This window comes from Watersipora subatra, chromosome 1, assembly GCF_963576615.1.
Source record: "Watersipora subatra chromosome 1, tzWatSuba1.1, whole genome shotgun sequence".
Lineage (NCBI taxonomy): Eukaryota > Metazoa > Bryozoa > Gymnolaemata > Cheilostomatida > Watersiporidae > Watersipora > Watersipora subatra.
This window is the reverse complement of record NC_088708.1, coordinates 59666015-59681435: the sequence shown is the minus strand read 5'-3', so window position 1 is coordinate 59681435 and position 15421 is coordinate 59666015. Positions and strand designations below refer to the sequence as shown.

General features: G+C 34.6%; 1 protein-coding gene across 1 annotated transcript in view; it reads right to left on the bottom strand.

Moving 5' to 3' along the window:
- Positions 1 to 1735: 1735 nt before the first annotated feature.
- Positions 1736 to 15421, bottom strand: part of LOC137406287 (uncharacterized) — a 40474-nt gene continuing 26788 nt past the window's right edge. The window contains exons 7-12 of the mRNA XM_068092836.1: positions 14316 to 14463; positions 12132 to 12289; positions 10659 to 10767; positions 7112 to 7236; positions 3662 to 3839; positions 1736 to 2356 (exon numbers count right to left, since the gene is read on the bottom strand). Of these exons, the coding sequence (XP_067948937.1) occupies positions 2232 to 2356; positions 3662 to 3839; positions 7112 to 7236; positions 10659 to 10767; positions 12132 to 12289; positions 14316 to 14463 (843 nt within the window). The 3' untranslated portion in view covers positions 1736 to 2231. The remainder of the gene's footprint in view (positions 2357 to 3661; positions 3840 to 7111; positions 7237 to 10658; positions 10768 to 12131; positions 12290 to 14315; positions 14464 to 15421) is intronic.

Here is a 15421-nt window from a genome sequence, read left to right as displayed (position 1 = left end):
CAACCGAAATGTGACAAGAAACAATATAACATGGTATAATAAAATAAAACCGCATAGGCAACTGATCTGTAATCTCTAGCAAATAATCCCATGGTAATCGACAATTTAATAATTGACTGTAGTAATTCAAATCTGGCTGCTTTCTACAATAGGTAGAGAAACGTAACGCTATGAGTTAATCACAGCTTTAGCTTATGACTCAACGCTGGCAGCTATTATTGGTTAGAACAGAAAAGGCTATCCTGACCCGGTATGAGCTCCAGGAATGCTGAATGGCAAACACACTGTCCACCATCAGTCGACTGCAGATGCCAAACTGATGGTTCCATCAGACTCGCTAGACAACTATTAAACCACTCCATAACATTGCTTTTTCAGTGACCAACAAACTTTTCACAGACACCGAATGTATGCCAATGCAGCTGAACCTCTACTTATGAAAGGAATTCGTTCCATAAGACATTTCTTAAGTAGAAAACTTCACAAGTAGAAACTGATTTCACCTTATAAATTCCCTAATCTATTCCATGTTTCTAGAAAACTCAAATATAAGATTTTTACAAATTATAAATATGTGTAATAGTTAAAACCTCTAAGAAACACGTGTTAGAATTATATTACTACATAATAGAAGAGGTACACAGCTAAAAAAGAAAATACAGAAATAACTAATAAAACCTATAAACAGCATGTTGGCTTGTTTAGCTTTAGTGTTGGCTGTCTAGACAAGGCTAGAAAAGATCATGAGAAGTTGGAAAATGGCTATCAGAAGATTTGGGAGTTGTCTTGCTGTTGGTTTACTCAGTACAAATGGTTGTAAAAACATGAGTAGAAAAATTTGGCATCGGCACAAACTAGAAACTCATCATCATACAGAAAACACAGAACTTAAATTGCTACAAACAAAAATTGTCCTACCATGTATGCAGTATAATATGATGCCAAATTACACAGCGAATGAAAACAACACTTGCCATTTATTGACTTAGGCTAGAAAGAGAAACTGAGTGGGGTGCGTTCTAAGTCGCACTTACAAGAAGTGAACGGGCTAAGACACAAAACATGCTTTTGTGGACAGGCATGTTACCACTGCACTGTCAGATTTGTACGGGTTCCATTTCCATGAGGTGCAATATTTTTTAACAGCGAGACGGAAGAAAGGACATGATTTTCATTATAAAAAGATTTAGACTAGCTTAAGCCACTCAATATCATACAATTCATAAGTTACTCAAAAATTTTTTTCACCATGCATTCACTAGATTATATATATAAATGTAAGTTTTTGTCGTTTATATGTCCAGTTATAGCGATGAAGTTATAGGAACAAGAAACCGCTTGGCAATAGAAGTGAACTGGTTTCGCAGACTGGGGTGCTAACCACTACGCCACACGGCAACCTTGCCATACTACGGAATAATTGTTTGGTTACTATTACGACGCTTTGAAGATCATGATTGTGTTGGAGAGCATGCTGTGTAATGATTATAGGTACAATTATTCTAAGCTGTGGCAAGCTGGCTGTGTGGTTTAGTGGTAGTACGCTTGGCTTCACATCTGTGTGCCCACCAAATTTTTATCTGATTTTAAGAACCCAAGTGAAAAGAGTGTGCCAGTGAGTTAAAGTATGCCATCTGCCCAGAAAGAGTACATATATTATTGCTAAACGCCAATTTCTAATACAACTAGTTTATAAAACAAGATTAAAAATCCAAAAGGCCTTCCAATACCCACGTCTGCTCTGCAGTTTGACTTTTATTGAGAGTATTTGAGAATTCTATAAATGCAATGGTAATATACCCGGCAACTAATCATAATTGTATTTAAAAAATAATATGTGTGAACAAACACGGAAGAACGTCATAGAAGATCTGAAACATATAGCGTCTTAATTATATACAACCGATAGCTTCACTATGCATACAAAAATGAGGGACAACTGTATTGGCAAACTTACTTAACATCCTACGGGCTATGGAATGACAGGTCCTCCACTGCATAAGCAAATACTATTCAACTTATAAGATATGTTGTTAGGACACCCAAAATCATAAAAATCAAAATCTTATGGTGTCATTTCTGACACAATTAACTAGTTAAAAACAGAAAAATATAGATATTACAATTATACCTGACAGACTGTGTTACAACTAGCACCAAGCTGCGTTAACATGCTAACATCATATTTAGAATACATAAATCTATGCTATTCTGTTCAGAAACTTTATATGTTACAATAGCCCAAATATATAGGTGAGTGTTAGTAACAGCAAGCTTGACAGTAGTGATGGCGCGGCACTTGGATCTGGTGGGGCCTGTGTAGAGGATTTAACTTCATTTGGACGAGAAAGTCCGGCTGAAACATAATTTTGTTTATTTTTATTAATTGCATGACAAATTCTTTTGACAACTCTTTTAGCAAATGCTGTCTAAGCTGGTAAATACATAAGTAAATACATAGGTAAATACATAAGGTAAATACATAAGGCATACTTGTATGGCATTCAGATTTTAATCGCGTATCATTCAGAATTGCCGAAAAATTATGAGAGCTTTTGCCTAACACTACGTGAATGTACCCAATAACCCAATTGAATAGGCTACATTGACAAAGACTAAACGTATGACTTACAATGCACCACTAATAGTTATGGTGAAGGATCACTATGTAGTAATCAGAAAATGTTGGAAACTAGAATAACCAAAAACTTGCCATGTAACAAATGCATTTGTTGAAGGCTAAAAATGTTTCATTAATTCCACCTGTGGGTCGTCTTCTAATCAATAGAGTAATATTGACTAGGTTGATCTCATGATAATGTTGAATGCGGTATATAGAGAGAGAATAACTCCAAGTTTATGGATAAACGCTGGCCTAAAAGATTGCTTATCGCGTACCCATTTCAAAAATCAGAATGAGCTGTTCATCAGGAACTCGCTATGAAAAGGCACAAGAATCAAACGGATCATTTAATGGACTGACTCAATCCAACAGCAAATGGTGCTACTACTGTTTTTGCACGATGCTTAATTAAACACGTCGTAACTATTTTTAATAAGCTGGTCAGTGTAGTTAACCGTTGAATGTCATTTTCAATTATTACTTTCTATATTGATTTGACAAAAATAACTTTAATTACATCAGTGAGCTTAGAATTTTTAGTACATTACGAAACAGCAAGAGGTATACAGGTTAACAGCATTTGCCAATGAGGCAACTAATGCATAAGCATACTGAATAAATCACAGCACAGTAAATTTAATGTGGGTGCAATCGGACACCAACATTCTTGCATAGGAAAGAAACTTTGGTCTGCCTAGCTATTTCTTTTAATAAATGCATAAACGCAAAAGCGAGGTATGCATCTAGTAAATGCATGAACACGAAAAAACTGAAAGAGAATCTTGTGGTAGGTGCAATTGTAATGACTCATGAAGCAGTTTTAGGTGCACTTGAGGCTCTTGTACTAATGAAAGCTAGGTAATCACATGCATGATAATTGATGAGAGGCTTTGAGAACTTTGCCACGAACCAATTAATTTATGCTGTGTCTACACCAAGAAAATGTCAACTCAAAATCTTCTCACATTGTAGCTATGCTTTAGACTCTTAGCTCAAGAGCAAGATTGGTTGCTAGAAAAGTGCATGTACTTTACTCACGGATACGGGTGGTGAACACCTCCGGTTCACCTTGCAATTCACCAAAATCATTCATGACCTTTATGGTTAGACTATATGTGGTGCTTGGTTCAAGGTAACTAATTTGGAGATCTTTGCGGACTTCTGGCAATTGATTGTTTGCGGTCACTCCTTTGTCGAGTCGTAACTTTTCAACACCCTAAAACGTAACACTGTCTTGAAACATTTAAACCATGAACATTACAAATTACAAGATTAGATACTATATTTAGTTAAGCTTGAACAGTACAACTAAAATATTGGTTCAATAACTAAAAAAAACATTAGTGGTTTATCTATTTTATCTGAAAAAACTTTTCAGATAAAATTGAAGAAATACCATAAAACCTCTAATTGAACGCCATGGCACTCCATTATTCAACCTCTTTTCTAGTGGCGGTCAATTGGAGGCGGCGTTCAAATAGAGGCTGGTGGTCTATTTTTCCAATGGCTCGTCAGAATTTTTGGAAAATAAATTTAGCCCTATTACGGGCGAAGCGAATGTCGCCTATATTTTGCTCTCTTTTTTCGGTGGAGCTATATTAAAACCTTTTGGATGCAATAAATCTGCTAACTTACCTCTAACTTGTCAAAGGTCTCTTAATAAATGTGCATCAAGAAACCGAGAAATATCTCTATTAGTGGATATCTATTGCTTGCAATTGACTTGTGATGATATTATAGCCTGTGTTCCTCTTTGCAATTTGTTGGAATTTTCAATTTTTAATTTATTCTAAATTTAAAGACATATTTTCTTATATATATATTTAACATTGTTGAACAAAAACTCATTGCACTCTTTGATATGTTTGCTACAGTTTGCAACCAAAATTAGCTTTTTATGTGCAATATAAATGGAGTTATGAGCATCGATCCATTGTAAGCCGTGTTAACGTAGCAGCAAGGATGCTATTAAATAACATGCTATAAAACTGCATATTTATAAGTTATACAATAATAATAATCTATCAAATGATACAAATATATATTTATGAACAATCGAGATAAATGAATCATACTTATATTACACGGAGAAACAAAAATTAACGTTTTTAAAACAAATATTTCCACCGTTTGCTCGGATAGCTGCGTTCTGATTGTTGCTTTCGATGGAACGAACATCTTCTAGTTGTCCAATACCTTTCACAATATCTTCTGACCTCAACTCTTCTTTTGCACTGCTGAACTAGTCAATATTAGCGTACAAACAATTTTTAGCAGAGCAAAACTTTCACGCGTTGCGTTTAGCACTAATGCAACGTGTAAAAGTTTGCTTAGTAAGTGTAACCTTTAGTCCTAAACTTGCAAACCGGTTTTTATACGCAGACGCTTCGCCGTATTAGGACCGCGTTAAAGAAGGAACTACTAGTAGCCTGAGACAGTTAGTAGTTATGTCTATGACATTGCTTTCAAGATTCTATCTATCATTGTGAATTTAAACCGTTTTTTCATATATGTACATGACTACATGCACTTTGAGGAACCACTATTAGCCTGAGACAGTAATTATTTTTATAGCATTGCTTTGAAAGTTTTAACGATAAAAACGTAAAGTTTTGAAATTGGATAACGAGAGAATTAATTGTCGTTGATATTAACGATTCATTATTAATATGTATTTGTGGACGCTTTTTTACGGATCAGTTGATATTATGGGCTCGTAAAGATCAAATGATGTCAAAGTGGCTGTTAAATAGAGGTGGCGTTCAATTGGAGTGTGGCATTCAATTAGAGGTTTTACGGTAATTATTACTACGAGTTAGAAAAGGTTAGTCAGCCAGACTGGCGTGAACCATGTAGGGGCATATGAGTTTTTGGTGCGAACTTAATTTTGTCTTAATTAAGAGCAGCATTAGTTGGTCGCTTCATGTACTAAAATGTGTTGCGGCTCTTTATAAGACCATTTATACACAAACTCATGACATTTCCATTTGGATCACAATTGAAACACAGAATTTTTTGGTCGTAGCAAAAATGATGACGCTATATAAGTGCGACTAGCTGTAGGATAACCGCCTATTAAGCCTAACATTTATAATTTAGAAATTAAAATAGTTGTACGTCATTGACAATGCAGGTGGAAGAGAAAACTGACTGCAGTTTGCACCAAGTCGGTATCGGTACTTATTAACACAAGGGGATAAGGAAATGTGACGTTTTGCAGACACATTTCCAAAGCAAATTGTAATGTGAGTTGGAGTACGCTTCACCTATTTGCTTTACTTAATGATTTGCTGCATTGCAATTGTCAATTTAAAGAAGAAAATATTTCCTCATTAAAACAAGGGCAGTCCTATGAAAACACCAATAAAACAAAACCATTCAATAGCCAAAAAACCATCATATTTTGTTGCTAGTAAAAACGCTACGATATATTACTGGTGATTACAACAAGCACACTCCCGATGACTCATGATTTTTCGTTTACACATGCAACTTACTAATAGGCAATCGAGATGCTAAGATTGTTAAAGGTTGACTTGCAACAAAATTCACATTAAAGTTATTTGGTATCAAAAGATTCCCCATGTCTTATTTTGCTGTGTTGTAGGTGCAAAATATGTAGAAATGTGATTATAAGCTCTTAAAAGCTAAAAAAAATAACGATTAATCTAATTAATCAACCGATTAATCTAATTAATCAACCTTTAGCATAAGCGCTTAGCTTGAGTTACGGTAGAGAAGCTGTGCATGTCGCATCAATAACAAGCTGCAGCTATAAATGCAAGGACATGGCCTCAACATCCTCTTAGCAGCTAAGTGTTACACAAACGACACTAAATAAATTTGTTGAATTGCACTGTTGGAAAAAGAGAGAAAAATCAAATAGTGAGGGATCGATGTCTTCACAAGATTTGTTTGGGCTGCAAGATCTTCATACAGCATTCCTTTACTATTGAGAAGGACAAGTCAGGCTAAACAGTTGTTTCTAGGTGAAGCAATGTGGTGATCTAAATATTTGCATTGTACATGTACACTATGTTGTTTCTATAAAACAATATTTAAAGCTGGCGATATTCAAACTAAATCTGATGAAACAAATGCAGAGTTAATGCTACTTGACAGTTTTTCCTGTTTTGGATCAGCACTAATATTTATTGTGGCAAGTGAGGAATCGCTGTAACTTTCACTTGTGTGACCTTTGATCTTGTGACCTTTTATAAATGATTAAGTCCAACAATGTTTGTTTCTCAAATCTAATTTTTAATCTAAGATACTCAAAAACATTTTTTTAAACCATCAACAAATTTACGGGCACGGTAAGACTTTGGGTATTGAATAATGTGTGATGCAGTGAAGCAGCGTAAAAAGAGGGTCAAATTAACGAGAATTTTTGTATCTGTATTTGAATACACTGGTCTTAGCAAACATTCAATTGCACTGATTCACAGTTCCCCACATGATGATACAGCAAACTTAAAAGTTAGTTACCTGGTCATCAACAGTCATGGTTGTGATTGTGTAGTTTACTTCCGTAGCGCATACGGTGTGAAGAACCAGATCTACAGATGTGCTGTATATGTTCACAAGATCAACCCAGGCTTCTTGAGGGTCACCTACAACCAAAAATTGATCAAGTATAGAACAACATAGGATGTTTGAACCAGCATTTTTATACAGCAGATGCTGCTATAATGTTAACCTCCTATAATAGAAACGCCACTTAAAGTAAAGAATTTATGTGAAGTTTTTGCTTCGTATTGCGTAAGAAATTCCATATAATGTAAAAAGTCAAGTCTGTGTAAGTTTTCAGATCCGATTCGAATAATGAAAATCTCCTAGCTAGCCTTTAAAATATCGCTTTATCTTTTTCCCATTTGGGAGCGAAAACAGCGTATAGGCGTGTTTCTATTATATATACTAGACTACTCACAGGACACTAGACTAACCTGGTAGTCTAGTGTCCTGTGAGAGATCATCATGTATGCCGATAGAGCACAGAGAATAAGTAGCTGCACAGTTATTGAGAAATACCGAAAAGCGGTCGCTTGGTACAGGTAATTAGGTGTTAGAATATCGGTAAATGAAGACAAAGACTTATCTTAATCTTTAACCCTGGCTTCAAACAACAGACAAACACTGATCTTATTATAGTAAAGATATATTTTTGTTTCACTCTATTTTACATATATACAATATTTTCTTATTTTCTTGTTACAGCATAGACCTTGATGTGTGTGGATATGCGACCAAATACTGCAGGTTTGTTAAGAGAACAGACTTGTCCGCTGGTAACCTGGCTACACAACGGAAGAACACAACTTCAAAATACAGTTTGACATTTATCAGATGGCTAAAGATTACTAAAAGATGTCCAATCAACAGGAAATAGCTGTTGGTGCAGATGGGCATATAGAGTTTTGTTCAACTTTATTAAACGCATAGGATTATACGTGAGGTGATTTCATTTGATGTGTGTAAAAATCAATTTAAATTGTCAATGAAGCTTTCCCTTTAATTTAACGTAAAATTACATTAATCATGATCCCTAAACCAAGTGAAAGTGATAAGGAAAAAGTTGTCAATGCAAACCAATAATACCAGTTGTTGTACAGCCATTAAATTAAACAGTTAAGTTTAGCTTTTTGTCTTTTTGAAGGATCAAAGGTGTGAGTTTGGAAAAGCCTTGAAATGGATAAGGCAATTTGTATTTTACTGTTCGTATAACATAAAATCTCTATAAGGTAAGCATTCTCGGAATAGACTATTTACGTTGTAAGAGCCTCTACGGTACAAAGAGAGTTGATTCAACCAGAGATTTAGCCATATTTCCAGAATTAATACAGCCGGAAAAAGTTCAAAAATTCACATTGCATTACTATTGAAAGTTTCAATTGTATAATTTTTAGGTCTACAAAGATGTTTTACAAATATATTGTTGACAATGGCGTTACTAGTTGTTAACAAAACTTGCAAATAGTATCGAAAAAATTGCTAAAACTAGCTCCAGGATATTTCAAATATTTCTAACTTCTATGGAATGAGGTAGAACTTGTAATAAACACTGAAATATTCTTGTAGAACCTCTACTTTTTGAGAACCTCTACTTTTTGAAAACCTCTACAACTTCTAAAAAATATTTTCATATATGAAGGCCGTTGATACTTTGGCCTGTTAGTTAATTTTATTCCTCGACCTGTTTGCCTCTGGCGGTTACGACTTGGAACGACTCACTCAGCTTCTTTTGCTAGCGAAAAGCAGTAAATTGCAAGTGTTTTATTTGTGTTCGTTGTTCAATTTGGAGTTATCATGTATCACCAACAGGATAAGCCAACTTGTATTTATAGCGATTGGAGTTCTGTGTCTTATATGACGACAGTTCTTCATTTCTCGCTGTTTTGAAAAACCTTTATTCTGAGCAAAGCCACGACAACAATACATCTACATTTTCTGACTGCCATTATTAAACTTTTCCTAGTCTTTTAGGTCTTTTAGTTTTATCTAGCCAGCCAATGCTCAAGGTAAAAAACATACTGATCATAGTTTTTATTCATTATTTTTCTCTTTTTCTGATGAGCATTTTTTTATTTATTATTTAGTGATATAATTCTAACATGTACAGGCTACAGGGTTTAACCATTACATGTATTTATAACTTGTACCAAAGTTATATCTGAGTTTTGTGGAAGCATGAAACGGCTTAAGGCATTCATACGATGAAATCGGTTTCTACTTAGGAAACGGCTTCCGGAATGAATTACTTTTCTAAGCAGAGGTTCCACCATATTTCTAAATGAAACAGTAGAGCAGTCGTTGCCAAGTTATGCACAAAAACCTTTCGTTCAGATACAGCGCTTCTTCAAATGAATTGCGAAGCAGTTTGAAGGAGTTCAGAGTGGTAGCGGGTTGTGTAATTATTGTTCAAAGTGGTCTTGCAAATTTATCCATGTGATACTAGTAAAATGGGTTTACTAAAGGTCGATTGATAGCGCAAATTTTTCATTGCATTGACAGTAGCAGATAACATTACAGATTGGCGTTTGAATAATATTTTTGTGTAAATCTGACCTACTACCGGGTTTCATCAACATTTTTAAATCATGAAAACGGACAGTAAGATTCCCAATCTTTACAAAATACCAACCAGAAACAGCTGCGACGCTATATAATTAATAAAATAAATTACTCGTTTTCTGAACTAGATTATCAAAAATTGTCCGCTCAAAATCCTTAATCACGAAAGCAGAACATGCATTAATAGGAAACAGATAATTTCCAAGCCAATTTTTTTTAATTTTCTACCTGCATGAAAAAAAGATTTCTTGTTGTCGCACTCCTCAGAATACATGTATAAGCGGATTAGTGTAATTCCATAACCACCGCTCAACAAAGTTAAGGCGAGACGCATTTATATGCAGGAAACTTTTCCGTTATTTGTGGACTCTGATTCAACCTTGTGTTATAATTATCAGCCATGTCGAATATAAAGGAAAAAATGTATTAGAATGGTGGCCAACACGAGTTCTTTTATTTTGTGTCCACGCATTGGCTAATCATTGGCATCGTATATTGTACATATCTGCATGTTTTGTCAAAAAAATTACCTCCTTTTGCCACAGCTTGGAGTTTGCATCGCAAGTGCTTTTAGTACCTAAAACTGGCTTTTTGTTCATCGAACATCAAAATGATTACCAAAATATCATGATTATATTGGCATAATGGATGTATTTGTAAAATTCTGTGCATTAACCTTTAATAAATTTGATATACATGTAACTGTATCAAACTAGCTAAAATTCTACTGAAGTAATATCATAATTCATACTGTATGTTGAGAATTGTATTGCATTTTTAAGGAGTTGCATATAATAAGCTAGTAAAAAAGCAACCAATTGCATACAAGGCTTCATGACAAAACTTTAGTAGTGGTTTTTATGCTAGGAATGATGTTAATAAAGCTTTTGGTCAGATATCAAACTGTCTTAATAACTAGCAAAAGTTGAGTTAACTTAGCTTGGCAGTGTGTAATGGAACTTACCATGAACCATGATATTTGCTGAAGCATTTCCATGTACGTTGGTACCGATGCACCTGTACATCCCTGCATCTCTTTTTAATTGTATGTCTGACAAATGGAATAGCCCATCCTGCAAAAAGAAATGGTTCAACAGAAAACGAAACCAGGTAGTCGTAGAAACATAGTTTTTCTTGTCCAGAAATAATACTTAATAGTAAAATTCCTAGGACATTAGACCCCGGTCATGGCCAAATAAATGGCATGACTTTATACAATTTTGGATGTTTTTATCTTTCTGTGAATCTTTCCAGTCTGGTTCTTGAAAATTATGTGTAAATCGTGTTTGTTTTAATGCTTTCTTATTAATGCTAATTTGTGCTCTATCGATAAGCTTCGGCAAGCCTGCGATAGTAAGTGCAACACAGCACTCTTGTGATGCTATGGTGAGTAAAAGGTAATAAGTAACCAGTTAAGAGCGTGCGCGTAATAATTAGAATTGTTATATAGATCAACCAGAGGTGCTCTAGTTTCCACTGTTTTGTGGAATGCTCCATGTAAGAAAGCTAATTCTGGAGCGCTCGACTAGCAAGCCGCCAGCTGGGTTACTCCTGTGTGGCAGCCACTAGAGGAAACCCACTAGCAAATCACCCATGTAAGGAAATACAAGTGGCGCATCAACCTTTTTTTATGACAGTTTGTGCCATTTGCGTACAGCTGAAGATATTCCTTTTTTCAAAAAGGGATTTTACTCAACTAATCATGCCATACACAAGACTTCAGTGAAAACTCATTTTGAAAAGCTATTTATGAAAAGTATATAAATAATATATTATTATATAATTATCATTTATATAATAAATAAAAATATTATTTATAATTATTAAATTAATTATTAAAATTAATTAAAATATCTTTACAAGTATAATGTTGTAATAATAAATTATGATACTCAGCGCAGCCTACTATAAATTTACATCATGCACTCCTTTCTGGGATACTTAGACAGCACTCATAATGTGTCACTGTTAAAATCAGAAAAAAGGTTACCTCATAACCACTTCACACTATTTTTACCATCTAATAGATACAGCACAATGTCTGTGAACGTTTATAAATTTAGGAGGGTTTATGATTGCGCGTAACAAATAATTAAGTGTAACAAACAGTGGAATAGCCACACTACCTTATCTTTCATGAGTACAGAAACCAGTCTAAAGCGTGCTAGATTTATTGCGCAACTTACCATTTACTGCTACAAAAATAGGATGAAAATAATTGATAAAGGTTAACTAAGAGCTTTGAATATTGAATACCAGTTTTTCTGATAAAAAAAGACCTTGTAAGTATTTTCGCTAAATTAAATCATCATCATACATGTCACAACTAATTAGCTACATGAGAGACTTTCTAATCATTTTCTTACCCCATTTATCTGGGAGAACTGGAGCCTATAGAGAATTGATGGAATAAAAAAGATCTTTTAGACACAATTACCTGACTTCTAATCCTATGCCATTCCCCGGTTACTTCATTTTCCTTTGCATAGAATACAGATGCTGGTGGGTCAGCGTCGAACGTGCAACCAGATGTGGCAGTACCACCTGCGGATGGCCACAAGTCAGTCTCTAATACACTCGGAGAGCGTGGAGGGTCTACAGAACAACTGGTCGGTTATGGCTTTTTAAATTGTTACAAAATTTATCATCCCTTTATCTTAAAAAGGAGCCTTTACAAAGATGTATACAATGGCTCATTAATGTCTGAGAGATTTTAGCAATTGCTGCAAATCAAAAATATTACTACAATCAGCTACAACTCGCTTTCTTCACTGAATTTTATATTTAGAAACCATTTTATTTGTGAACATATGTTAGGCTGAATACTTTAGCTTTGCTTTAGCAATATGCTTTCAAGCCTCACATAAGTTCTATATGATCTTGAACTCACATAGATCATTTGTACACACGGCTTTGCTTCAATCAAGAAATATATCTGTCTTAGAAAAGACTTCAAACGCAACACTATGATAGTGGATTTCAAGTAAACTAAACTAGTGCTGCCGAGTTGTATCTAGGAATCTATTCTGCAGATATTATGCGGCTATTTTTAATCTGCAAATGTTTGAATGTTTATGGACTTAGTGGTTAGAAGGTGGGTAAAACTCTTAAAAATAATTTTCACATTAGACGATCGCCTTTCCTTGAATCTAAAATGCTATAGGATGAAGATGTGACAACTACATTATCCTTTCACAATTTTTTATCTGAGCAAGTGTAAATAATGTATGAAAAGATATTGTTACCAAAACAGTCGAACCTCGAATTACGATCACCTCTACATCACCTCCATCCATGACATAAAATTTGAACACAAATTTGTTTTGACAAATGAGATGTCCAGTTTCTCAAAACTTCACAGTTTTGTAAAGCAAAATAAAAAGCTGGTAGAAATATAGATGTATAAGTAGCGAGTTTATGAATTTAAACTGTATCTATTTAGAGTAAGTCATATCGTGGATTTTTGTAGCTACCTTTACCACTGATCCAATACATTGTTTAGCCTACACATTAGTCCAGTGTATCTAAGGTGAAGGAAGAATGGAAACTCTGTTTACTTACTATTATTTTACTAATTTACCTTTTACATATAATTTAAGTTTTCACCTTTAGTTTTTTACATAGTTCCACATGATGCATTTGTCTTAATATTATAATTATTATGTAATTACTTGAGTATTTACCGTTGTTGTCTGTTACATATAATTTAACACTTTCGCCACTAAATTAAGTTTTTCACTGTGATCTAATTACATATTCGGTAAAACCTAATATTTGACAAAGGCGCATATAAACTGTCACAACTTTTGGATCACGTGGCCTATAAAAAGGTTTTGATAACGAATTAATAAGCAACGCGTCTATTTCATTATCTTTGTAATGCTGTCACTTTGAGCACTGATATCTCAAAACCTAGCCTAAAAATAATTAAATTGTTCAACCTTAGCTCGATAGGGTGCATATCATTCTCTGATAAACATGAGGAGCCTGTTGGTCACTCATGATGGTCGAAAAATGCTGCAAAAATTATTGGCGCCATTTGACGGAAATATAGGTCACATGATCAGATTAGGACTAGGCCTAGATGACTAGGCCAAGCTGAAAAGAAACTGTAAAGTAGCGAGCTCTGTGTTAGATAAGGGCTTTTCGATAAAACCCAAAGTGTTTGTTATAAACTAGTGCTACGAGACGTTTTATATTGAGCCTTTGATTGGCGTCATCATTTTATATACGTCATCAAAATAAAGGGATTCCAACCTACGAACGTTTTTTTAACTGTTCGTTTTTGAGCTTTTAAGAGCTTGCACTCACATTTCCACTTATTTTGAACCTACAACACAGCAGAGTAAGACATGGTGAACCTTTTGATACCTGTAACTGTAACAGGTATCAAAAGGTAAATAACTGTAATATAAATTTTGTTGCAAGTCAACCTTTAAATTTGTTACCAAGCACTAAAACATGAGCATTAAACATATCATTAAAATCAATGCACTATATCAACCTATATGAAAACTAAAAGGAAAACTAGCACAAATAGCTAAATGCTCTGAAAAATTCCAAAAATAAAAATAGGTTTTAAAGTACTATATAAAACTGAAAGCGTTTCTTTGTCACTTACATTCCAAAATGACGTTAAGGGTAGCATTGAAGCTTCCATACTTATTCATAGCCGAAGCCATTAAGGAGACATTCAGTAATGCATCCCAATTTCTTTCCAGCTCTATGAGAGAATTTTCATCAGTCTTTAGCCAATCACTAGTACCGTTCTTCAATAATAAATAGACAAATAGTGACAAATCTGTAGCTAGCAATGCATGCTAACAATGAGCTCTTCAAGTCACTCCTACCAACATAACATGCAGTAATCTATGATTGAAAAATATTATATGGCAAAGTCAAATCGTTTTACCATAATTTATTATCAAACTTTTTCACTGTAGCTGTAACAAATTTATGCTGGACTACCATTGGTCAGTAGACATTGCATCAAGTAATAAAATACAGTAAAATACCAAAACAATAAGAATATGGATATTATATCTGCCATGGCTTGAATGAACTGTTTATAAACACATCAGGAATGGCCATAACCTTTAATACAAAAATAATCTTTGCATACTGGTATAGAGGTCGATGTTGTTATAGCAAGAGACGATAAAAATTTGGTATGTTACTTCAAAATGGAGCTCATAAAGCTGATAATTTTGTTTTGTAAATATGATATAGGTGAATATAGACTATAGTCTACAGTTAAAATTAAACATTACTATGACAATGACACATGGAGACTCTACCAGACCTCTGTAGATTAGGACATATAGAGGCACCACCAGACCTAGATAGATTAGGACATATAGAGGCTCCACCAGACCTGGGTAGATTAGGACATATGGAGGCACCACCAGACCTATGTAGATTAGGACATATAGAGGCTCCACCAGACCTATGTAGATTAGGACATATAGAGGCTCCACCAGACCTATGTAGATTAGGACATATAGAGGCTCCACCAGACCTATGTAGATTAGGCCATATAGAGGCTCCACCAGACCTATGTAGATTAGGACATATAGAGGCTCCACCAGACCTATGTAGATTAGGCCATATAGAGGCTCCACCAGACCTATGTAGATTAGGCCATATAGAGGCTCCACCAGACCTATGTAGATTAGGACATATAGAGGCACCACTAGACCTGGGTAGATTAGGACATATAGAGGCTCC